Source organism: Schistocerca gregaria, chromosome 6 (genome assembly GCF_023897955.1).
Source record: "Schistocerca gregaria isolate iqSchGreg1 chromosome 6, iqSchGreg1.2, whole genome shotgun sequence".
NCBI classification, from domain to species: Eukaryota; Metazoa; Arthropoda; class Insecta; order Orthoptera; family Acrididae; genus Schistocerca; species Schistocerca gregaria.
In genome coordinates this window covers 238,796,476-238,823,183 of record NC_064925.1, presented here as the reverse complement: position 1 = coordinate 238,823,183, position 26,708 = coordinate 238,796,476, and the positions used below count along the sequence as shown (strand labels likewise).

The 26,708-nt window shown below is 42.1% G+C and overlaps 1 protein-coding gene across 1 annotated transcript in view; it reads left to right on the top strand.

Annotated features, from left to right (window-relative positions):
* Positions 1 to 26,708, top strand: part of LOC126278511 (uncharacterized) — a 718,457-nt gene that overhangs the window by 404,926 nt on the left and 286,823 nt on the right. Inside the window, exon 2 of the mRNA XM_049978676.1 lies at positions 4,329 to 4,528. Within this exon, the coding sequence (XP_049834633.1) occupies positions 4,329 to 4,528 (200 nt within the window). The remainder of the gene's footprint in view (positions 1 to 4,328; positions 4,529 to 26,708) is intronic.

Below are 26,708 nucleotides of genomic sequence, written 5' to 3'. Positions count from 1 at the left end.
TGTGAAAATTACCGAACTATCAGTTCAATAAGTCACGGCTGCAAAATACTAACGCGAATTATTTACAGACGAATGGAAAAACTAGTAGAAGCCGACCTCGGAGAAGATCAGTTCGGATTCCGTAGTAATATTGGAACACGTGAGGCAATACTGACCCTACGACTTATCTTAGAAGCTAGATTAAGAAAAGGCAAACCTACGTTTCTAGCATTTGTAGACTTAGAGAAAGCTTTTGACAATGTTGACTGGAATACTCTCTTTCAAATTCTGTAGGTGGCAGGGGTAAAATACAGGGAGCGAAAGGCTATTTACAATTTGTATAGAAACCAAATGGCAGTTATAAGAGTTGAGGGGCATGAAAGGGAAGCAGTGGTTGGGAAGGGAGTGAGACAGGCTTGTAGCCTCTCCCCAATGTTATTCAATCTGTATATTGAGCCAAGAGTGAAGGAAACAAAAGAAAAATTCGGAGTAGGTATTAAAATCCATGGAGAAGAAATAAAAGCTTTGAGGTTCGCCGATGGCATTGTAATTCTGTCAGAGACGGCAAAGGACTTGGAACAGCAGTTTAACGGAGTGGATAGTGCCATGAAAGTAGGATATAAGATGAACATCAACAAAAGCAAAACGAGGATAATTGAATGCAGTCGAATTAAGTAGGGTGATGCTGAGGGTATTAGATTAGGAAATGAGACACTTAAAGTAGTAAAGGAGTTTTGCTATTTGGGGAGCAAATTCACTGATGATGGTCGAAGTAGAGAGGATATAAAAAGTAGACAGGCAACGGCAAGGAAAGCGTTTCTGAAGAAAAGAAATTTGTTAACCTCGAGTATATATTTAAGTGTTAGGAAGTCGTTTCTGAAAATATTTGTATGTAGTGTAGCCATGTTTGGAAGTGAAACATGGACAATAAATAGTTTAGACAAGAAGAGAATAGAAGCTACAGTGGAAAGCTGAAGATTTGATGGATAGATCACATAACTAATGAAGAGGTGTTGAAAAGTATTGTGGAGAAGAGAAGTTTGTGGCACAACTTGGCTAGAAGAGGGGATCGGTTGGTAGGACATGTTCTGAGGCATCAAGGGATCACCAATTTAGCATTGGAGGGTAAAAATCGTAGAGGGAGACCAAGAAAGGAATACACCAAGCAGATTCAGAAGGATGTAGGTTGCAGTAGGTACTGGAAGATGAGGAAGCTTGCACAGGATAGAGTAGCATGGAGAGCTGCATCAAACCAGTGTCAGGACTGAAGACCACAACAAAAACAACAACAATAACTATCCCCACATCCACCACTGTTGTCGGATCATCTCCAACTGCGCAAGGCTTCGCGCTGTTCACATCCAACTACCCAACACTACAATAGCAAATATTCCAACAATGCAAACCAGCCACAGACTTCACACAACACAGTCAGAGATCTTTGTATATTGCGCTACGTGGCGTTACCAACGTAAAAACCTAAACAGCCTACTTACAACATCTAATCCTTTTCTCCTCTTAAGTCACAGTGCAGTGCTTCAATATCCTGCGAGGGAGACGAAAGATAATGTAGAACACTGATACACGAAGCAAGGTTGGGGTTCTGTGCAACATCGCCATGTCCATTAAGCACTATTCCAGGCTCTTGTAAAGCTCCAGTTCCTACAATAAAGTGAGAGCACGACACTTCGGCGCTTGTGGGACATATTCATAACATACTCAGTGCTCCCTATTGTACAGCTGCTCTTGGTGAAAGGCAGTCTTATTAGGTGGTTATAAATGCTCTTTAACTCTCACGTTAAAAGAGCGGGCGGCTTTAACGATGTAGCAGTAAACCCAACATTTGCAATCAATTCTATATACCCCGGAGGCACCAAATAAATTTTATCAACTTATCAACTTGTGCCCTAACTGAAATATTAGTGCGTTATTAACCTGAGAACCACACATATCTTCTGATTTCCTAAAGTGGATAAATAATTTTCATATTTCGCAACAAATGAATCTATATACGCTTGCTACTAGTAAATATCCATTATATTTCCGCCTGTTCGGCTGTTGTCAAAAGCAGTTTCTCTGTCGTGAAAGAGGTGGCGGCAGGGGGGGAGAGAGCGGCGGCAACGAGCCTCCCCTGCCCCTCGCAGAGTAGGGTAGGTGGGGTGAAGACCAGCGTGTGGCAAAACCCCTCACCGCGTTTTTGAATGACAGTCATCGATTCAAGAGTTGATCACCTGCCGACAGAGTTGGCTTATTGTAACTAATAGCTTCATGAAAGGTGAGAAAATGAAGTAAGTGTGTCTTTTTCTACTTACTTGTAGCTGTCCTGTTTTAATTGAACATTGTTTAATGTAGAGTTTGAGAAGGTGCATTAAATAATTACTCATTGACGGTACTGCGTTTATGCTTCACTTCACGTCGAAGTAATTGTTCCACTTTGTCCCTAAAATGGCGGGTTATTCCTACAATGGCGAAATGCAGCAATCCCCACTGGAGTTTGGGGGTAATTCATTGCCTGTTCAGCAACCTTACGACAAATTTTCAATGCTGACCCCGGAAAGGATGACATTCAACCCATACTGCGTGAGATTATCCCACCTTTACATACAATTCCGCTGTCTAAAATAAAGATTTATGGAAAACATTCTGGAAAAGCATTGAAATCTGTGCTTCTAAAGTCGATACCCGATAAAGAATGAATGGAAGAAGAATGCATGGGAAAAGGAAAGCATTTTACCCAGATGGGAAGACGTGTCAAACAAAAAAAGAGCTCGCTATACAAGTAAAACGACGTAAGCTACCTTTAATTACAAAATGGTTCAAATGGATCTGAGCACTATGGGACTTAACATCTATGGTCATCAGTCCCATAGAACTTAGAACTACTTAAACCTAACTAACCTAAGGACATCACACAACACCCAGTCATCACGAGGCAGAGAAAATCCCAAACCCCGCCGGGACTCGAACCCGGGAACCCGTACGCGGGAAGCGAGAACGCTACCGCACGACCACGAACTGCGGACATTTAATTACATCAATGTCAAAACAAACAACCACTTTGTTGTTCGTGAGTCAGATTCAGACTTCTAACATCATGGCAGTAGCTCAGAAATAGATGTGGACTTATTATTTCAAAAAGAAATATCCGAAGAAAAGAAGAACAGGAACAAGAGCATAGGACGTCAATGAAAAATCTGAAGACCTAACAAAGTACACCATTTACTTGCTAGGTAGATAGCTTAGCCTCAGTAATTAAACTCTTTCACGTAATCCTACACATCGTCCTCTCAAGTATTTTCCTGCATTATGCGGAAATTTACGAGGTATTTCAGTTCAACACTCCGTTGTCTAGCTTCTTTACAGTACAAAAGTTTTATAGTCATTTCAAGTGTTTTTATAATGCAGTCATCCATTTTATCTATGTTTATCACTTCGAGGCTTACCCAGTTTGTGGGTGATGATAATGATGATTTGATGTCCCATACTCCGAGGAGCGTAGGGGACGATGCGGGAGACCCTCACCGCCCTCCTAGGCAACGGCCTAGCGGAGGTGGTTCGCCATTGCCTTCCTCCGACCATTATGGGGATGAATTACGATGATGAAGGCGACACAACAACATCCAGTCCCTGACCCCGCCGTGAATCGAACCCGGGACACCGTGCGCGGGAAGCGAGAACGCTACCGCAAGACAACGAGCAGCGGACAGTTTGTAGGTAAAACACCACAATTTTTGTGTTAGCTACATTGTAAAGTCCTGTAATTAATAATCAGGTATATCTGGAACCACGTAACTAATGAGGAGGTATTGAATAGGATTGGGGAGAAGAGAAGTTTGTGGCACAACTTGACTTGAAGATGAGATCGGTTGGTAGGACATGTTTTGAGGCATCAAGGGATCACAAATTTAGCATTGGAGGGCAGCTTGGAGGGTAAAAATCGTAGAGGGAGACCAAGAGATGAATGCACTAAGCAGATTCAGAAGGATGTAGGTTGCAGTAGGTACTGGAAGATGATGAAGCTTGCACATGATAGAGTAGCATGGAGAGCTGCATCAAACCAGTCTCAGGACTGAAGACAACAACAACAACATATCTGGAACGTGAATGGGTTATCGGTAACAAACCATACTATGACTTCCGTTTGAATTTGTGCGAATGTCTACCTCCATTGACTACAATATTAGAAAAACATAAAATTGCTGTGTATCCCTACCTCCCCTACACCCTTGAAGTGAACTGAAGCAAGAGTTGATGCTCTTTGCACAGCTCTTATCACGTACTGTATCAGAATAACAGGCACTGTGCTAGACTGCAGCACACTGAGCGGTCGTGCTTTGGCGCTGTTGCAGAGGCGACCTTCACGGTGGAGCTGGTGATGCCCCGGTACGTGTACCGCGGCCGGTCGGCCGTGCTGCAGTGCAACTACAGCGTGCACCTCGACGTCATCCACAAGGTGGAGTGGCTGCGCGGCGAGAAGAAGCTCTTCCAGTTCATACGAGGCCGGTCGCCGCCGTTCAAGGAGCACCACGTCCACGGCGTGCACATCGACGTGAGTACCGCCGCCGCTCCACGTCCTCTTGTGATGTGTGTGTGTGTGTGTGTGTGTGTGTGTGTGTGTGTGTGTGTGTGTGCGTGTGTGTGTGTGTTTCTGTGTGTGTGTGCGCGTGCGCGCCAGCGATCCTTATCTGGTAGTGACAAAGTGGATGGCTCAGTTTTTTCTACCAGTCTCTCGACTTCTTCGATGCTAGCCTACATGCCCAATAAGTGGCCACATTTCCTGTGGACACAAGTTATATGTCTTTAGTGCAATGTGTTGCCTTCTGCGTCATTACGCCGTTGATCATGATTCGTTCTTCCGGTTTTACGGGGGCGTCCAGAACCTCTGTTTGCTCCTCCGACGCGTTTGACAAGGCCACTGGCAGAACTGGAGTGACATCGTAAGCCTACACTCGCCATTATTGATGTTTGTTACTCAAAATGTTTATCTAAAGAGTTACTCGCAAAACATAATTTCATCACATATCCTCCTCTTACATAGTAGCGCATATTACTGTGACTTCACAGGTCATGGCTTACCATGCAAGGTACCGCTCCATGTGGTAGGATTAAGATTTATTTGAATTAGAATACTTCCACCTTGAATTTCACTATTTATTCTAATTTCTTCAGTGTCAGTTAATTTTCAAGTAGTTAAGCTTCAACAAATACTGAAGTGGACATTTCGCGGGCAATATGTGTACGAGTCACAAAGTACTTTCATGAAATCATCTAGACTGATAATTGATCGACGTTGCTCATGTGCGGAAAATAGAACAACGTTAGTTCAAATGTTCAAATGTGTGTGAAATCATATGGGACTTAACTGCTAAGGTCGTCAGTCCCTAAGCTTACACACTACTTAACCTAAATTATCCTAAGGACAAACACACACACCCATGCCCGAGGGAGGACTCGAACCTCCACCGTGACCAGCCGTACAGTCCATGACTGCAACAACATTAGTAAAATAAGCAATATTTGGTATCAGCTTGTATGGCTGCCGTTAATTATGAATACTGATTGCTTCATGGAACTAATGGACGACACGTATACTTATTGCCTTTGTAAATTACTGTATAATAAATAGTGCAAACCATGGAGAAGATGCTGTTCAACTTTGAACCACACGAAAATATGCCGTTCTGTAGATTAAGAATTGTTAGTGAGTAGGTACGCTACGTGAGTGGCGGCAACACACCTCGCCAAAGTCGTGAGTGAATGCTATTTTGGGGCCGTGACGTTTAGTGCCATATTTCACGTACTTACCCGTATTGTTCTAATTGTAACTCACATGGAGGACTTAGGAGACTGGGTGAGGAGACAAACACGTAAACATTGAATTGTCCACGTCTTTGTGAAGCATAACACATCTCGCAATGTTCTAGAAAGTAGTTTATTAAGTACTACAGAGATACATCACATAGACGTAAGAGACCAAAAAAAGGAGAGAAAAATCATAAAAATTGCATGTAGCACACACCTCCAACGTAGTACTACAGAAGCATCTATATAGAATTTATAACTAAAAACTAGGCATATGCAAGTCGAAACTCTTCACAAACTCACAGTCGTGCCATGTCTTCTTCTGAGGAAACCCATCGAGAATCAACACATGCTTACTGTAAAGACGTATAAGAGTGTCAAAGGCGTCATAAATAGACTCCTTTCACCATAATACCCAAAAAGTTGTCGGGTGGTGCTCTGTAAGAGACTAATGCACGTAGAGACTTCCTTAAACCGAATAAGACATTGATAAATTATTTATTTACACAAGTTTTGTAGACCCCTGTGAATCAAGGCTAACTCATTTTGGGAATACAAGCTTCTTAATTCAATTAAATCGTAGAAAACACTAGAAGTTAAAAAATTCCCAGAAAAGCTAAAATAAAACAAGGATTTCTTGTCATATATACAAATGAATGTCACAACCTCACTCTCTGAGGAACATTTGTACAGAATAAAGGACATAAACTACAAAGCACTTAGGCTGGAAAGTCTAGAGTATAGCTCGTACAGTTTTCTATTCTGCAGCCCCAGTGTTGCATTCTGGATCCCACTGATAATGGCTGCCAGTGAAAAGCATATACATTTCCGGACAAGAGTTAGTAAGTGTTTTTCAAGCAAAAATAAATTTTCTGTTTTCCTGGTTTTTTTTGCTGTCTTCATAAGTCTGAACACGATTGTTGTCATAAACGAAACAAGTGACTGTTGGTTTTTTGTTTGTTATAATGAACCTTTAATAAAAATAATAATCTTGCATTCAGTCACACTAAAGAACACACTTTAAATCGATGTAAAAACAGTAACATTTAAATTTTCTGCGCAGAAATTAATAACGTTGCTGTGACTGACTTCCAAGCGGAAAAGAAAAGTAATTCCGTGAAACGTTTGTTAGGAAACTATAAGTATGTCTGTACTACTGCGATACATTTCAAGAGCTTTAAGATCTTCCAATGACAAAACGTAGAGCTGATGACATAATACAGAAAAAAATCATTTATCACGTCCTGTAATCGAACCCCAGATTGAAATAACCAGCGTAGGTGACGTCTGTAAGTGTTTTGTCTTGGAACAAAATAGTCTCTCTCGTGCAATAACTCTTGCAGAATATCAATTCACATTTTAGATATTAACTAACGAAACAGAATCATTTTGAAATGTTGGACGTACTTCAGCTTCAACTTCAGTCATAGCGACTAAGCACTCGTATGCTGAACAGTTAGGGTGTCATTAACTGTGAGCTTGCCAAAATATTAGATTTTTTGGAAGTTATAATTCAAAAATACGTAGTACAAGGTTCAAAAAATTGTGGGTTCATAGAACTTTGTACTTTAAATATACATATTTTTGCATTACAAGGGTTAAATCTGAAGCCACAGATGACACTTCAGTTTAATAGTAATTATCGCAGGAAAAATTTGAAAAGAAGTTCTGTTATTCACGCACATACCTCCGTAACCAAACAAATGGTCTTCCTCTTTAAATTTCTTTTACAGGTCATTTAAACCTACAGAAACACACAAAACTCGAGAACAGAGGAAAACTTTGAGTTCATAGTGTAGTACAGTTTGATACAAACTGAAACATGGAGAGATACTTGGTCTTGCATTACAATCACTGGAATCATACGCTCGGATTGATTTCGTTGTTTACCTACAGGAAAGACCATCATAACAACGCAGACTTAAAAAATAATACGATGACATGTAATCTGAACTGTCATAAAATATTTCGTTCTCTTTGCAGGCGGACTCTTCAAAGACATTGTAAATCGATTGCTTCAAACGTTTTTCCTCTACAATGTACATCTTCAACACAAAACGCGCGAAACGGAGAGAACTTAAAAAACGACGAATTTTTCCAGTGATACTGCTACTACCATCTAACAAAAAGTACAAGCCTGCACTCCTGACACGCATCTGCGAGGGCCGTAAATATACATCGAGGAAAATCATCGTTACTAGCGAGACGTAATATTAAGTGCGCCACACATTTCTATTTCCTGTAAGCGCTATAATATTGCATCAGTCGCACGCTAAGTGTTAAAAATTCTCATAATGACTGTGCCTCACATTAAAAATCTGTTTCCTATTAAACAGGCTGTATATTTCTGTAATCCTTGTTTAATTTAACCAAATATTCACTAATTATTTCTTCTGCTGTTTCCTCCTCTACTGAAACGTAATTAATCTTTTGGTAGAATTACATGATAGCGTCTCACATTTTCATACTCCTACCTACTCATCAGTGATCTACGCATTATGCTTGTAGTCGTATCATTGTCGTACTGCTATTATTTTCCTCTAGTGTTTGTAATCATAAAACTCTGGAGGCGCTGCCTTTCAGCATTTAACAAGGTGTAGACAAACTTGTTGTAGCTGGGATTCACAGTTATAAAGATATTTTTCAGGGACATCATCTTTCCGCCAGTGACTGTTTATTACACTACTGCAATTTCGGCCTTAGGCCATTATCAAGTGATATTATGCCTATAAGCCACGTCAATGTAATGTAAGCTGACACATGTGTATATCGTTGTAAATACTGTTAAATGCACTCGTGACGTTGTTACACAGTGCGAGCACACGTATTCAAGCATCGTAAAACAACATAATCTGTAAGTGCACATGTTCGTTAACCCATCACTATTCACAAATGCATTAGACCACAGCTGCAGACTACCGTCTGCAGAATACTAATCACTGACAGTCAGTTACAATAACGGCCACGTCACATGGATTGACTACAAACTGATTGATTGCATGCCGTCCCAAATCCTATTTTATGTGGAACTTGTAAGATACGGAGGATAGCAGGTAGATTGCGATATGAAAGTCTAACTCGATAATAAATGCTAGCTAACCGCAATTGGTGGTGCACTGCTCTCGAAAAGCAGAGATCTCTGGGTACTTATCTGCGTTCAGCACATAATTTTAGCTGGTCCGAAACGTTGGGCTCTTATAGTCTGCATTCACTGTGCTTCTACATAGACTGACATAAATAGACTCGATTGCATTGAAACATTAGTTACATCGCCACACCGCACTTTAATGTGCAACGCTTTCCATACGATGCATGCTTTCCCCCTTAGACAACAACAACAGCAATCACTTGGTAACAACATAGTAACTCTTCGAAATCAGGCAAACATACAGTGGCGCAGCTAACACAGTACTTTCATGCTACGCAAGTCAGAAGTCGCTTATTCCCATTATTTGGGTTAAGGTTCCTTCGCTATTCTCACCTTCCGCTGTAGCAGTTGATGCTAACCTCCGTGGTTTATTCACTGTCCCATTACATAACTGACAGACTTGTGGAGCAACGTCGGGTGCAATTAGGTTGCGTGTCTCAAACTGGTAAAGTATTTGAAAATGGCAACAGCATCGTGAAGGGAACTCTTAAATACTCTCCAGGAAATGTGAGAAAAAAGTGGCGTCATTCTATCGTAGACAGAGTAACGACTACGTTCAGTAATCCATAACGCGAATGTTCTTCAAATATAAAGTTCTTCACAACCAGATCAACACGGAGCCACAGAAAGTTATTAGAAAAACGATTTCAGGTTCATTTAATACTGTCAAAGAGTACCGATTACGAATATGTAGACCTATGAAGAATATCAGAGAGTTAGAGTGAACACACTACTTTGTCATCTTAACTTATCAGTAAGAGAAACTGCAGCAAGAGTGACTCTGTTTGACTGTTAGACATCAACTGAAATATGCATTTTACATATATTTTAATGAACACAATATATTTAATTTTTATGTGATGCTTATTGTTGTGACATTAGTGTTTTAGCCGTTCCTGTAGCTGTAACAGAATCATCTTATTGTGGCATAATTTTTATACAAATAAGGCACACCTGAAATATAGTTGAAAGTACAGTGGAAAGTACATTTATTGCAAAGATCTTCGTAAAACCTTACCCGAACGATAATTAACAGACTTAGGTTATTTTTGTAGTATGTAGGGACACACAGAGAAAACGTATCACAGTGCAGGATGCAACAAGCTTTTGGAAAATTTTGCTGTCATTACAAACTCAGCGATTTCGTATTTTCTGTCATCATTTTTCGAGCGGATTTTATAAGCTGCCTTTAACCGCTTTTCTTACTATTGCGGAATATACCCACAACATTACTAAGAAGTTATGAATATTAAACTCTTTTTTCGGCTGAAACACTGACTACTCATGAAATTCAAGGAATTAAGCGTAAGCATCAAAATAAAACAAGCGAAAACATCAGTAATAGGAAAAAGGATTTTTAAAGAAAGTCAGCTAACGCCTCTACCTCTGCATCTACGTATACTTCTGCATCTATACTCCACAAGATGTCTTAATGTGTGTGGCGGTGGGTATCTCTTATATCTCTGTCATTTTCTTTTCCTCTCTTCCATTCACGAATGACACGTGGAAAAACCTATTTGCAAACTTCCACATAAGTCCTAATTTCTCTGATTTTCTGGACGTGCTCATATTGGGCGAGAGATATTTGATCAGAATAACATAGGGTAATCCCGTGATGATGATACAAACTTCCCGTACTTCCCGTGATGATGGAGAACGGTAAGTGTAATAATCACTGGTAAAGGACCATGGTCCTGAAACAACCGAATCAAAAGTTACGAGCGGAAATCTTTCCAATACTTGTGCAGTGGAATACTAAGATAGAAGAAAGAAAGGAAAGCATGACGCAACAAGTAGTAATTATCAGAATGGGACGAAAATCGGTACAAACAAAGAAATGATTACAGGTTCCTCGAAATCCCGAGCTGGTTGGAGGGCTCTGTCCATAATGCTTCCAACGTTCTCAATTAGGAAGAGATCCGGCGGTCTTGCTGGCCAATACAGGGTCTGGCAAGCACAAAGAAAGGCATTAGAAACTCTCGCTTTGTGGGCGGACATTATCTTGCAGAAATGTAAGGATTTAGACGATATATTGCTCCAACAGAACAGAATTCGGCACAATATCCATACAGAAGACAACTCTGTCAGCAAATGCCAAGACGAAAAACCGCTTGCACATGGACCAGAGGTGTACCAACGCGTGAAGCTCTTTCTCTTGAACAACACAGTAAATTTTTCTGAAATTGTAATCGTTTGTGTGTCTGTACATGTACACCTCTTTTACCGTTTTAAGTCCCATTAGGATATTTCCTTCGCGGTTTGTCGACTTTCTTTTTAGTTTCAGAGTGTACGTATACTGGTACTGTTGTTGATAATACGAGTATTGTACAGTAGTTGGTGGTATCGGTCAAAAGAAGGAAAAATGTTTAGAAAACATGAGTTATAAACTGCATACCATAATTTTACGAGCACTTGTGGAGTAGAAGAGATGCGTTTCACCATAGCGAAGATGAACAACAGCTCATAGCTCTTAACCATTGCTCACGTTAGGGGGGATTAAGAGGTGCAAGCACACCCCGGTCGCGGGTGCTTAACTAAATAGAAATCACTGACCTCTGAAGTCCCTTACTGAAACTGTAGGATCGTTTTGAACTTCATTAGATATGTTCAAGCTAACGTAAAACTCGGCTGCTTTACGTGTAAGGCACGAAGAATACAACACACATGTGAAGCAAGAGATATTACTACATACGTGTAGCTGTTGCTATATTCATGAACGTATTTTAATTTCAGTCAATTGATACCGGATTTTAAAGCAAGTGTGCACTTTTGAAATCAAAGTAAAAAAAATGTGTTAATTATAAAATAAGTTAATTTCTAACTGTATCGAACAAATATCTTACGTAATATGTACGGATTTGCATGTAAGAATTTTAAACTTCACGCTCTTCGTCAAGTCATTTCTTATACTGACTGAGTTGCGCGTTTAGGGTTAGATGATTAAATATCATTTTGACTAGATTCATATCATAGTAACAGAAGTACTTAAACTGTATCCATTAGCAAAAGAATGAAGCAAGTTAAAAAAGATTTTGCGTTGTATTACACATAAAAAGTTTAATTAATTGACATGTTCAACTTTTATATTTGATAATTTCTTCCTTCTGTAATCTCAAATCGATATGCATCTTTTAGAGCATGAGGAGCAATTTATTTAGAAATGTTTAGTTTCAGTCTTTTTAAAACGGTTTACATAAACGCTTCCATTTACTTGAGAAGGTGACTACTGTAAGAGAACCGCCGATCGATTACAAGTTCCGACGAGTCGAGACCGCTGAAGCGAATTCACCGAATTTGTGTGACTTCCGGACGTACAGAACATTATTTCGTTGTATTTTGTCTTGAATTGTGACTTGTCATTCCACATAAGTCGTGCTCAGATCTCAGTGGAGCTGAATAGCCTGCTGCGTGCTCTCACTTATTTTATGGTTGTGTATAATCTTATCACACACTCTTAAGAACTTTGTTATAATGGAAACGAATGATTCGAGTGTTGAAAAGCGTTACAGTGCTTCATCTGGTTGTCAAAAACGTAAGTGTAAACAAGTGCAAGACAATGCTGCTAAAACGAGAGATATGTTGTTACCATTTTCGCCACAAGCTAAATCAGCAGTGTCTTGGGACTGAAAAGAGCATGGAGAAGACGCTGAATCTTTCTTAACTGAGGCAGAGTAAGATAAAGATTTTCAGAGACAAGGTACACAATTAGTCCTATACTTATAATTCTCACTTACTCTGAGGTGGCCATAGTCATGATGTAGTGATATACACATATAAAGATGGCGTTAGCACGGCGTACACAAAGTATGAAAGGGCAGTGCATCGGCAGAGCTGTCATTTGTTCTTAGGTGATTATGTGAAAAGGAGTGCGACGTGATTATGGCGACACGATGGGAATTAACAGACTTTTAAAGCGGAATAGTAGTTTGAGGATAAAACGCATGGGACATTCCATTTAGGAAATTCAATATTCCGAGGTCCACAGTTTCAAGAGTGTGGCGAGGTACCGAATTTCAGGCACTAAACTCTTGACACGGACAGCGCAGTGGCTGACTATCTTCACTTTACGACCGATAGTAGGGGCGTTCGCGCAGAGTGAAATAATCGCAGAAATCAATGTGGGACGTACGATGAACGTATCCGTTGTAACACTGCGGCGTAATATGGCGTTATGGTGCTGTGGCAGCTGACGACCGACGCCGAGTGCCTTTGTTAACTGCACGACATCGCCTGAATTGCTTCTCCTTGGCTGCGACCATATCAGTCTGATCTTACACGTCCAGAAAACCGTGGTTAGCTCCCAATTTCAGTCTGGAAGAGCTGATGGTACGGTTCGAATGTCGCACAGACCCCACAATGTCATGGACCCAATTTGTCAACAATGCACTGTGGATGCTTGTGGTGGCTGCATAATGATGTGGGCTGTGTTTACGTGGAACGGACTGAGGCCTCTGAGCCACCTTAATCGATCATTGACCGGAAATGGTTATCTTCGGCTACCTGGCGGCCATTTGCAGCCATTCGTGGACTTCATGTTCCAAAACACATCACTGGGACACAATTATGCGCAACTGGCTTGAAAAACTTTTTGGACAACTTGGTTCCAGTTATTGGACACCGCCGACGTCGTTACACGGGAATCTTATCGAACATTTGTGGGACATAATCGAGAGGCCAGTTTGTGTACAAAATCTTGCATTGGCAAAAATTTCACAGTATATATGTATATCTTTAGGAGCTTCCAACGACTTGTTGAGTGCATGCCACATTGAGTTGCTTCGCTACGCCGGGAAAATGGAGATCCGACGTGGTATAAGGAGGTACCCCATGAATTTTGTTACGTCAATGTATTACGGCTCTCGTGGTGAGAGTACTTCAGAACGACCCAATCGCCCCAATTTTAGTGCCTTTTTTTCTAAATTTTGTGGACTTTTATATCGGAGAAAGACGTTTAGAAAGATCTGTAGCATCAGCGGTGCAGAAATGGAGGACTTCAATCAAATCAGAGACCAGAATAAGGGCGTCACTTGAGTTCAGGAGGAGTGCAACCAAGAAAGTGAAAGTGATGATGTTAGAGCAAGCGACAGTCACACTGACAAAACCGTTCCATAAACAGAGCATGCTTTAATGGATAAGCATATACGGAATGAGAATGTTTTCATTGTTATTCTAGACTACATGATGGACACTTTTGTTTTCTGAAGCAACTACACAAGCCTAAACAATTCTACAATCTCAGGTCGCACAGAAATCATTGCATCTTCGTACAACGTAGACGTTAATAGGCAGGAACTGAAAGAAGAAAGTTTGCAATTACAAAAAATTCATGTGGGCAATTTTGGACCTGAGACACTTCCCCTCCGTGCGTTCTCAATGTTCTTCATTATTGCAATTTTAACAATATTTTTCGAAACATAATGGCAGACTTACGGATTTTCTGTGCCGGTTACTGTTACCCAAGTAGAGCGGTCATTCATTGTTCTTGCAAGAGAATTTGGTGACAACTACAGTGAAGGAAGAGGGGATTGTTGGATAAGTCAGAGAGACCTAATGCCGGCATGCTCATGAGGTATGCAGTTCAGATCTTGTAATTACTGGACTTTTGTTTCTGTGTTCCTCCAAAAATATGTAAGCGAAATAGCTTGCAGCAGAAGACATGTGTTAGTATCCAAGAAGATCAAGTGCTCATAGTTATTAAAGCCTGCATTGTAGAACCCATTGATGCTGGAATTTTCTCTTCGTGGGACAGTACAACCAGCTGTGAAAGTTCCTCATCCTACAGCCCTAGCAGAAACAGTACTGCTATTAGAAATCCACTATCATAGGTGTCATAACGGTTTTCGCTTGTAACTTTCTACTCGATCTTTTTCGGACCCTGGTCCCTTACTGTAAATCGACTCATTTACCCGTCTCCATCATCCATGAATGTAACATCATCACGGAATCATCCTATATACCGCCCGACTCTCAGCACTTAAAGAGTAACCTTTCCCATGATACACAACGACACTGCCACTGGTTTTTATTGAACATTTTCGTACCACTCTTGCACCAGCTACACCATCCCGTGACGTTACCTTCTCTCTCTCTCTCTCTCTCTCTCTCTCTCTCTCTCTCTCTCTCTCACTATCGCTTGTAAGGCTCCGAGACCATTGATCAGTACATAACAGTCAGAATAGTTCCCCAGGTCATCGCTCAGTCATGTCCCCGCAATATCCTTTCTTCTAGTCCTTTAAGTATCGCAGCGGAACTTCTGAGAAGTTTGGAAGGAAGAATGTGAAGTACTGATGAAACTAAAGCTGTGAGGATGGGTCGTCATTCGTACTTGAATAGCTCAGTCTATAGAGCAATTACCAGCAAAAGGCAAAGATTCCAAGTTCGAGTCTCGGTCCAGCACACACTTTTAATGTGTCAGAATGTTTCGTACATAAGAATCATTAGAACAAGTGTTCTACAAGCCACTACTTACGTCGATGAAAGGTATGTCTTTAAAATTCCTAGAATGGATCTCCGCCCAGCAGCTGCTTTTGCTACAGCTGACATTATGTGATCGTTCCATTTTACGTCATTTCTGATAATTACTCCTCGATTTTTTGCGGTTCTTTCTCTTGCCATTAGAGTTTTCACTTATAGCGTACGCGAACAGTAATGGTTCTCTTCCCTTATTTCCGTGAAATACGTCACATTTGCACTGTGGTGGCGAATGTCATGAGTATCTCCCAATATCTAGTCGGATCTCCTTTTCCAGTGTAGTCCAGCAGCTCGATGTGGCACGGACTCCACAGCTCGTTGGAAGTTCCTTGCAGAAATATTGAATCATGCTGCCTCTGTAGACTTCAATAACTTCGAAAGTGTTGCCGATGCAGGATTTTGTGCACTAACTGACCTTTAGATTATGTACCGTAAATATTCGATGGAATTCGTGTCGGGAGATCTGGGTGGCCAAATAATCCACTCGAACTGTCCAGAATTTACTTCAAACCAGTCGCGAACAATTGAGATCCCGTGACAACGCACATTGTCATCGATAAAGGTTCCTTTGCTGTTTGAATGGTTGCAAATGATCGCCATCTAGCGGCACATAACCGTTTCCCAGTCAATGATCGGCTCCGTTGAACCAGAGGACCCAGTACATTCCATTTGCACGCAGCCCACACCGTTTTGGGGCCACCACTAGCTTCCACAGTGCCTTGTTGACAAATTGGGTGGATAGTTTTGTGGAATCTGCCCCACACTCGAACTCGACCGTGAGTTGCTCCCAACTGCAATCGGTTTGCGTCAGACCAGGCCACGGTTTTCCAGTCATCTACGGTCCAACCGATATGCTTACGAGCCCAAAAGAGCTGCTGCAGCCGATGCCGTGCTGTCAGCAAAGGGATTCGGCGTCGGTCTTCTGCTGCTATATTCCATTGATGCCAAATTTCTCCGCACTGTCCTAACGGATATATTTGTAGTACTTCCCACAGTGATTTCTGGGGTTATTTCAAGCATTGTTGAATGTTTGTTAGCAATGACACGTTTTGGCAAACGTCGTTGTTCTGGGTCGTTAAATGAAGGCAGTGGGCCACTGCGTGGTCCGTCGTGAAAGGTAATTCCTGAAATGTGGTATTCTTGCGACCCTCCTGCCAGTGCGGATCTCGGTATACTGCATTCGTTAACGATTTCCGATACGAAAAGTCCCCATACGTCTATCTACAGTTACCGTTCGTCGTTCAAATTCACGTCGTGCTGCCATAATCAAATCGGAAACATTTTCAGATGAATCATCTGAAAGTACATGGTAACTCCGCCGATGAACTGCCGTCTTATACCTTGCACAGTGGATACTACCACCACTAGTATATGTGCATATCGCTATATTATAACTTTTGTCAAAAAATTTCTAATGTGTGTCAAATGTTATGGGACTTAGCTGCTAAGGTCATCAGTCCCTAAGCTTACACACTACTTAACCTAAATTATCATAAGGACAAACACACACACCCATGCCAGAGGCAGGACTCGAACCTCCGCCGGGACCAACCACGCAGTCCATGACTGCAGCGCCTGAGACCGCTCGGCTAATCCCGCGCGGTGACTTTTGTCGTTGAGCAATTACGTTCACGGTCTACCGGCAGCCTCTGCTGCAATCATCTATCTTTCATAGGTGTTCCTGGATTCCGCTAATCTTCTGTCGTTACCACCTGGCTGTTGACAACAGAACCATCTACAAAAAGCCTCATGTAACTTCGGAAGTTATTGTCTACATTACTTATATACGAGGACGTGCTGCAGACTCGGCACGATTATTGTCGGTTAATATTCTGGAGAAGTTCACGTAGTCACTGTGATTAATATAATTTTGAAAGTACACAGCTCCATATAGACAGTTAAATTTTTCTTAACCATTTGTCTCATCTGGTGTCAGTGTGCCCATGATAAGTGTTGCTATGTGACAGTATGCCTAAGGGAACTAGATCTGAGAATATAACTCGCGCACCACTCTAGAAGCGTCACAATCGAAAATAGTTAAAAAAAATTGTTCAAATGGTTCTGAGCACTATGGGACTTAACATCTGAGGTCATCAGTCCCCTAGAACTCAGAACTACTTAAACCTAACTAACCTAAGGACATCACACACACCCATGCCCGATTTAGGATTCGAACCTGAGACCGTAGCAGTAGCGCGGTTCCAGACTGTAGTGCCTAGAACCGCACGGCCACCACGGCCTGCCGAAAATAGTACACCAAGCTAGGTGGTGCAGTGGTATGTAATTAGAACGGCGGTTCAATTACCTATCCTTCCATGTAGACTTCAGATTTCCGTATTTTCCTGAAATCGCTTAAGGCAAATGCCGGGAAGGTTTCTTCGAAATGAAACGGTGCATTTCCTTCGCCATCCTTGCTCAGTACGTTTGAAAAGGCCTCGTCGTCGACGGAACGTTATCCCTAATCTTTCGTCTTCCTTCCTCACAGCGAAGAACACAAGGTTCTTGGAAGGTAGGATGCTTTTGTTTTGAGGCTGACTTCAACAAACCAAAGTCTCTTATTACCGTGCGAAAAAGGTTCTTTTTATATTTGTAATTTCACTTCGTTAACCAAACTATACAGAACAAATGAAAAGCCTATTCCATAGCTAACAAGCGATTAGGAATGTTATCCATATCGATTGTTAACATTCTAGATCTCATTTTCGCAAATTTATACTCGCTCACACTTCATATAGACTCAAGCTAACACTCGGAAATAGCTGTGACTCCAGAGAATTTATGCCACAGCGCGTCCTACGAGGCGGAAGCTATAGGTGCAACACCTGCCAATACGGTTCTCGAAGTTTTCACATCCCGCACAGCTAACTGCTGGTGACAGCCTCACGTTCAAACATTTCCCGCCTTTATCGTCCAAGTAAACGCTGGATTGCCCGAATACCTAGTTATAGTCTCGCGATATCACAAAAAGCGGTCTTCTGTTTACCTATTGCATCAAACAGGATCAATAAAGAGTTCTTATTTGCTGACATTCTGTAGTAGTCCAATGTTTACATCTAGGAGTTCTCAGAAGGCTAAGAGTGAGGCTATAAAACTCCTCAAGCAATGGGTCGTTGCGACGCGTTGCTTGGCTGGAAGTGTCATAAGGCTTATAGTGAAACTGACTACATACAACGCCTAGAATAATGGTGGAAAATTCGTAATGGACTCAAAAATTGCTAGGAGTCGCACACTGCTGTCGATGTATATAGCAGTACAACAGCGCAGGATAGAAAGGGACAAAATTCTATACAAAATGATAGACACTGGTGTGTAGAGAACTGAGAAAAAGTCTTGCAATAGTAAAACAGTAACGTTGCTGGCCGATAAGAGTGTAGTACCACGAGGGATAGCAGGTAACGAAATATCACTTATTGTGCACCTAGAGCTCTGGCTCCAAACCTTTCTGGGACTATTAACTCTTACTGAAACTAGACGTTAGCTATTGCACTCCTCCCTCTCTCTGCCAGCCATTACAAACATTACAACCATATTAAGCTTTGGAATGAAAAAGAACTTTCTTTGAACACTTTCATTTTTAAAATGAGTGATAAATGATATTTAATTTTTCTGTGTTATTAAACCATGACCTAACGAGTTTCCTACAAACCGCTAGCTACAACACTGAAGTTGTACAATATTGACAGTAGGCTTTTGTTACAAAATGTGCTTCTTAGACAACTCTTCTATCCTTAGAGACCCTTGCTTCGCCCATATCTTGCATCCACATTTAAAGTCAACCAAGCTAAAATCCATGCGCTATTCTTATTGTTTGTAAATCGATTGGTTACTGCACTTTTTAATACTGAAATGACAGAAACTGGAAGATTTCACCGTGGTGTGTGACTACCGCAACTAATTATAATAACAATAATAAGATTTTGTAGGTCCTACAGCACTGTAACAGAGTTACTGTTGTGCTGTTAAGTAGTTCGTTTATTGTAGCAAAGTACATAATGAAGCACTTTATGATCTTTTGTGTGAACTACTTATACAGGTAACTCAGAGAACGAGTTTTCATGAGATAACTAAGCATATTTTAGATACATATGTCCAAGTTTTACTATCAAAGATACATGATTCAAGATACACGCGTAGTGGGTGCTCTACTTGAGGAAGATTTTTACACATTCGTTACACAAACTGTTAATTCCACCACACTCTCTCACGCTTTAATACTAGTTTTGAGATTAAAAAAACATGATCATTGGTAACTCATACAATCATCGTTACAGTATTAGGTAATAGCGATATTTTAAAACCAGTTTAGCTTCGTTAACGAAACACAACTGAACCCTGTTGTTTATACCCCCCAGAAAAATTCGTTGTACCCCTCAGCGGGCAATTAACCCAGAATGGGAACCATTGATCTGCAGTGTGGTATCCAGAGTACTGGATCGGTTTAATGCCAACACGACACGAGTAACCGTTTGAGGCACCAAGCCTTTGTGAGAGGGCTGCTAGAGGCAACCTAGTACAAAATGTGTATATAGAATGTATCATAATTTACAGTGAAAACTAACGGGATAAAAGGTGCAAAACAAAAACCCGAAATCGGAAATCAGTGGCAAGTAAGTGGTACTGTGTGGTTACGATCCGCCGTTGACTTCAGTATTAAGTATTGGCCTAGTCAATGTAAAGGTACTTGAAATGTAAATTTATTAAGTTCCCATCTAATAGAACGTGGATTGCACACAATCCCCCCCTTAACAAGAAACACAATACTAATTCAGCTGGTCACATCTTAACAGTTTACTGTACATTCGTACTATTTACAGAAAGTGTTCCACATGTAGTTTTCCTAATTTGAGGCAATATCGCACTCGTCTGCACTGAGTTACGAATTCTCTCAAATACCCCAGGATCTTCTCGTAAATCTGCCCAAGACTGTAAAATATCATTTCTTCGACCGTGTCAACGGGAGCGCCTTACACTTCAGTTTTGAGTTGACTCCAGACATAAAGTTTAGAGGATTGACAGCTAGTATAATTGGAGACCATGGTTCAGGATGGCGCATTTTCGACCATATTACCCCCTTACACGTAGTTTTACATCAGCAACGAAATATGCCTTCCCCCGATTGTGAACATACCACATTCCCCGACGTTACGTGAGGTATAGTGAGCCATGGTTGAAATTTGAGTCCAGTTTAATCAGCTGTTTGAGGAGTATTTATTTGACAAGAAAAATAACCCACTTTTATATCTATCTACTCCGCAAACCACCAAACGGTTTGCTGCGAAGAGCACTTGTGGAACTTTTTCGTGTGTTCCATTTGTGAATGGCGCGTGGGAAAAATGATTGCCTTTGCAGTGGCTCCAATTTCACGCGTTTTCTCATCGTAGTCGCTTCGTGAGATGTATGTGGGGGGAATAATACGTTTTCCAACTCTTTCCGGGAAGTGTTTCCTCAAAATTCCAGCAGTAAACCTATCCGTTGTGCACAAGAACTCCTTTGAAACGTCTGCAAGTGGAACTTTTGAGCATCTCTGTAATACTGTCGCGGCGACTAAAGAGATTCGCGAAGAAGTAACGCTCTCCGTTGGGTCTTCTCTATCTCTTCTATCATTCCTACCTCGTAAGAGTCCCAGATTGAGGAATAATACTCAAAAATCGGTCGATGAAGCACCTTCTTACTCACGTCGTGGTTGAGTTACATTTCCTTAAGATTCTTCCCATGAATGGCACCTGTGCTTTTTTCTACTATAACATTTATGTAGTCATTCTACCTAAGGCCCATATAAATAGATAATCCTATATATTTTACAGAGGATACTATTTCCTGAAGTTTCTCACCAATAGTGCAGTTGTACAGAGGGACTTTCTTTCTATGTATGCGCAATATGTTGCATTTATTTACGTTCAGTGTCAACTGCCAGAGCCTGCACCGATCATCAATTATCTGCATATTATTCTTCAAATCGTTACTGTCTTCTGTTGTTGCTGCTTTCTCGTAGCCAATCGTATCATCTGGGAACGGTGTTAAAGAGCTTCCGACGCTTTCTACTAGATGAGATGTATCACTGTAAACAATAATACTCCGGAATACTCGTGAAATTAACTTCGTGTCTGTTGACTTCGTTGCGCTAGGAGCGACGTGTTGAGTTCTGTCTGCAAGGAAGTCTTGAATCCAGTCGCAGATCTGGTCACTACTCGGTAAACTCGTACTTTTTTTTACTAAACGGCAGTGTGGGACGGTGTCAAATGCCTTCCTGAAGTCAAGGAACACATCAACGTGCTCGCCGTTGTCTGCGGCGTTGTGGTTCCCATGGAAAACAGAGAGCTGAGTTTCACAGCATCTCTCTTTGCTGAATCCATGTTCACTTTTTATAAAGGAGCTCTTCGTTCTCCAAAAACGTCATAACTGTCGAGCATAAAACGTGTTCCATAATTCTGCAATAGATTGACGCTAACGACATAGGCCTTTAAGAATGTGCATCCATCCTACGTATCTCATCTATCATATTGTCTTTCCACTATCAAGCCATTGTACTGTAGTTACTTTTCTGTTCCGCAATCGCTTATATCAACTTCTGCCATTTCGACGTTCGTTCGGTAACTGAAAGGAGGGACCGTGTTACGGTTTTCTTCGGTGAAACCAATTTCGGAAGGCGGAATTCAGTATTTCAGTTATCTCTATGTTATTTCCCGCTTTGATGCCAGCCTGGACATATTATTTCCAAGTATGTAATGATCTTACGTAACACCAAAATCTCTTAGGTTTTTTTTTCTCACATCGGGTGCGAATTTTTTTTCAGTGTTACCGAACGCTTCTCTCATGGCTCTCCTTACGCTTAATTTCGCTTCGTTCAGCTTTTTTTTGTCAGCTAGGTTTGACATCTCTGGAATCTGTGATAAAGCTCCCTATGTTTTCGTAGCAGTTTCCTAACACGGCTGTTGAATCACGATTTGTCTTTCGTATCTCTTAAGACCTTGCTCGGAACTACTTGACTGTAGTATATTGAACGACGCTTTTAAATTTTCTCTACTTGTGTTCCATATCATCGCCCTCGTCACTGAATATTTGATGTTGACTACTCAGATACTCTGCAATTTCTATCCTGTCACTCTTGCTAAGTAACAATATTTTCCCCCATTTCTTAACGTTTGCCGTAATAACCGTGGTATTCTCAGCAATATAAAGATCGCTATGTTTTGACTTATTTTAGAGTATTCGAAAAGCTCAACGAAAGGCAAATAATATCTGTCGGGATGGAGATGGGATAAGGGAGGTGGAAAAGAAAAAGTTAAATTTGTAAGAGATCTAGAGGTAAACAGGGTGCTAAGGGCAATGATCCGCTTGGACATCGAATGAAATTGTACTTCGATTCCCTTCTGCGTCAACGCCATGTTAGAGCCGTAAATTTGGTGGCTGCTGACCAATTTACTAGCTATAGGAAGTAAACAAGATCGTGTTGTGTACCCAATGGCACCCCATACATTCAGGGTAGGTACTGGTCCTCGGTGACGAAAATACCTGCAGTCTGAAACCTTCTGCTTATCCGAACTGCGTACGGAACTGTGATTCGAAATCTGTCCTTTGCCTTTCGCGGGAAGGTTGGAGATAAGATAATGGCGAAAGCAAAGCAGCTGTGAGAGCGATTAGTGGGTCATGCTTGGGTATCTGACTCGGTAGAGATCTCACTCGCGACAAACAAAGAGCCTAGGTTGGAGTCCCAGTCCAGAAGATACACTGCTCAATCGGAGCGTGGACCTCTGGGAGACGAGCGCGAAAAGAGTGATTGAGGCTCTACAGTGAACCCATGCTTACCCCAGTGCCGTGGCAGTATCCGCTCGGTTTTTTGGCTGATGGCCCATACCACGGATTATCTATTGGGTTTAAATCGAGGGAGGTTCACTCATCTTGCTGTTCATGTATGCTGCGAGATGTGTGACACGTTGCATTGTCGTGCTCGTGTATGATATATTGCCAGATGAGATCACCAAGGGAATACCAAGATAACATTTCCCCAGACCATGAAACATCCTCCTCCGGCATGAACTCTATCTTCATTGATCTAAGGTGTTCGCTTTCAGGCGTTTCACGCCATATTTGCCAACGGCATTCTATCTTATAGAGCATGAAACGTGTTTCATCGGAAAAGGCCACCTGTCGCCACTCACTGAACGTCCAGTTGGGGAATGGGCGTGCAAATCCCAGCCTCCGTTGCCCCTGAACAGCAGTCAGCCTGAATGCATGAACCAGGCATCAGCTAAGAAGGCACTCATGGAGCAACATTCGGCAAATGGTCCTTGAGAAGACAGTGTTGGTAGCCTGTAGATCCATCGCAGCGGTCAACTGTTCAACACTTTTGCTTCTATTCCCACATACACATCTCCATAGCGGTTGATCACCCCCGTCATCTATGGCCTGTCGCGCACCATAGTTGCCTTGGCGACAGTTTTGGATGGCATACTGTGATGTCTCGATGGATGACGCCAGCTATCTGCCAGTGATATAGGTTGTGAAACTGAGACATTATCGAAAGCAGTGTCACTAATGAATTAATGACTGGAAACGAGTGATTTTGGCGAGTTTGCCGAATTCCTGGATAACATACCCACCATCATGTGTGGTACCCCATACTGCAACTGAGAAAATACTAAACGCAGAAGGATTTAATTACATTTTACAGCATTGTGTTCTCTGTACACTATCAGCATGACAATTCAACCTGTCATAAAGTAGTATCTGTAAGGCAACAGGTTGTGGACTGTTAAATTGCTGAAATAAACTAGAACCCAACAGTGCACATTTTGGGGTGAGTTAGAACGTCAGCTTCATATAGACCCCAGCACCCAACATCACTACTTGCTCTGGTTTCAGCTCTTGAGGTATAATGGTCTATCATTCCCCCACAGACACTCAGACATGGGACTGAAATTATCTTCACCAGAGTTCCAGCGGTAATAAAGGTGAATTGTGGACATACACCATATTAATGTCCACCGATAAGCCTCGGATATCCAGAATGAGATTTTCACTCTGCAGCGGAGTGTGCGCTGATACGAAACTTCCTGACAGATTAAAACTGTGTGCCGGACCGAGACTCGAACTCGGGACCTTTGCCTTTCGCGGGCAAGTGCTCTAACCCTGAGCTACCCAAGCACGACTCACGACTCATCCCCACAGCTTCAATTCTGGCAGTCTCCTACATTCCAAGCTGTGGGGACGAGTCGTGAGTCGTGCTCGGGTAGCTCAGGAGCGCCAGCACGGTAGCTCAGCGTGTTCGGTCAGAGGGTTAGCTGCCCTCTTTAATAAAATAAAAAAAACTGAGCTAATCGATCAACAACTAACTTAAATGGATGTCTTACGACGTCCGCCCAGAGCAGATTCAACGAAGAAAAACGAACAAAATGAGATTTTAAAAATGAAAAAGGTAGATCACTTGCCCGCGAAAAGCTACGGTCCCGAGTTCGAGTATCGGTCCGGCACACGGTTTTAAACCGTCAGGAAGTTTCAAGTGTCGGATATTTTGGATCACATAGTATTCATCGCTAAATTACACCTTTTCGTTTTGTTCCGTTAAGAGAGGTGTGTTTAGTTCCATCTTCAAGAATTTCCTAGATTCAATGTCAAATTTTTGTATTTATGTAAGCATGCCGGACAAACGCAGGCGAAGCAAGCATTTCATAGGAAACAGAAAACCAGACTCCCCACAGGACGACCAAGCAGCCTTGGATGCACGACCTGAAGAAGATTGTAGCAGCCCAGGAGATTCAAGACACCTAGAGGAACCGAGCAGAAAACAGAAAGAAATGGACGGAGTTTGTAAAAGCGACCCGTGGTCTGCAGGGCCAGTGACCGCTGGATATCTAATCACAAATGAGCTCCAATAGTGCTGAAAGTAAGTGTAGAACGGCAGGGAATGGATAACGGTCAATTTGGCGGTAATACTCGCGATGAGTGTGCGTGGGTGAGATCCACGGAGCACTTGGCGTTCCCGCAGGCTGCGCTGGGCCCGCTGATTCGGGAGGGTGCGTGCCGGGAATCGGCGGCAAGGCCGCGCCGCCGGAAGGTAGGGCAGCGCGCCGGCCACCGGCCAGGCGTGCTCAGCCACCGGCGCAATCGATGGTCCGGGCCTTGACCCGCCTCCGCCTCCTGCACCGCCCCCGCCGCCCCCACCTGCCCCTCGTTAAAGAGAAACTCCAGCTGCGGGTGACCGCCGGCCGCCGGTGGCCGCCCCTTTGGCTGCCCTGCCGGCTATTGTTACTGGTCGACAACTCGGGAGCACCTCGCCGCTTCCGTAGCGCACCTCTTTTGGCACTGCGCCCACCAGCAAAATGACGGCCACCTTATAAAAATCTTTACGAGCACGCAAATGTGGCGTCACCCAGGAACACAAAATAGCCGCTCTTTCACGGCAAATTTAATTTTGCTCTTCGATACAACCTATCGCGAAGTCATTGAATTTATACTCAGTTTTATTCGTACGTCGTTAGACCCGCCCGGATATTTACGTCCTGTAGCATGCCGCTTCCGGGATACACGAAGGCTTGCTTGGCCCTGAATGAATCCGCCCAGCCAACTAACAATGAAGATCTGTTTGCTGGCTGTTGACATTAAATCTACAAGACGCATTTGCTCCTAATGGAAATGTATCTATGCGACATATTTTGGACATATTTAACCGTTTTGTGTTATAACTTGTAGTATGCCATTTCAAAGTAACGACATATTGAATATTTATAAAATGAAAGTCACCCTTATCGTTAAATGTCAGTTAATATCAACGATATAGGTCAGCAAGAGAGACAAGACAAAGAACCCGAAGATATGGCGTGATTTACTGTGCCGAGAGTAGTATGTTTTGTGTCCCACTATACCCAATTTTTTTATCTTAGCGTTGTTAACACAATCTGGGACTCCTTTATAAGTGTATTATTTATATTTATTTTCGTCTCCTTCGATCTAAGTGTCTGACTCTTCATTTTCGAATATGTAGCGATTTCCGAGTGTCTGGATAGGCTTTTGGTGGATGATGCTATAGTATACAGCATTAGAAAACTGCAGCGAAATGCAGGAAGATCTGCAGCGGATTGGCACTTGGTGCAGGAAGTGGCAACTGACCCTTAACATAGACAAATGTAATGTATTGCGAACACATAGAAAGAAGGATCCGTTACTGTATGATTATGGGTTAGCGGAGCAGACACTGGTAGCAGTTACTTCTGTAAAATATCTGGGAGTATGCGTGCGCAACGATTTGAAGTGGAATGATCATATAAAATTAATTGTTGGTAAGGCGGGTGCCAGGTTGAGATTAATTGGG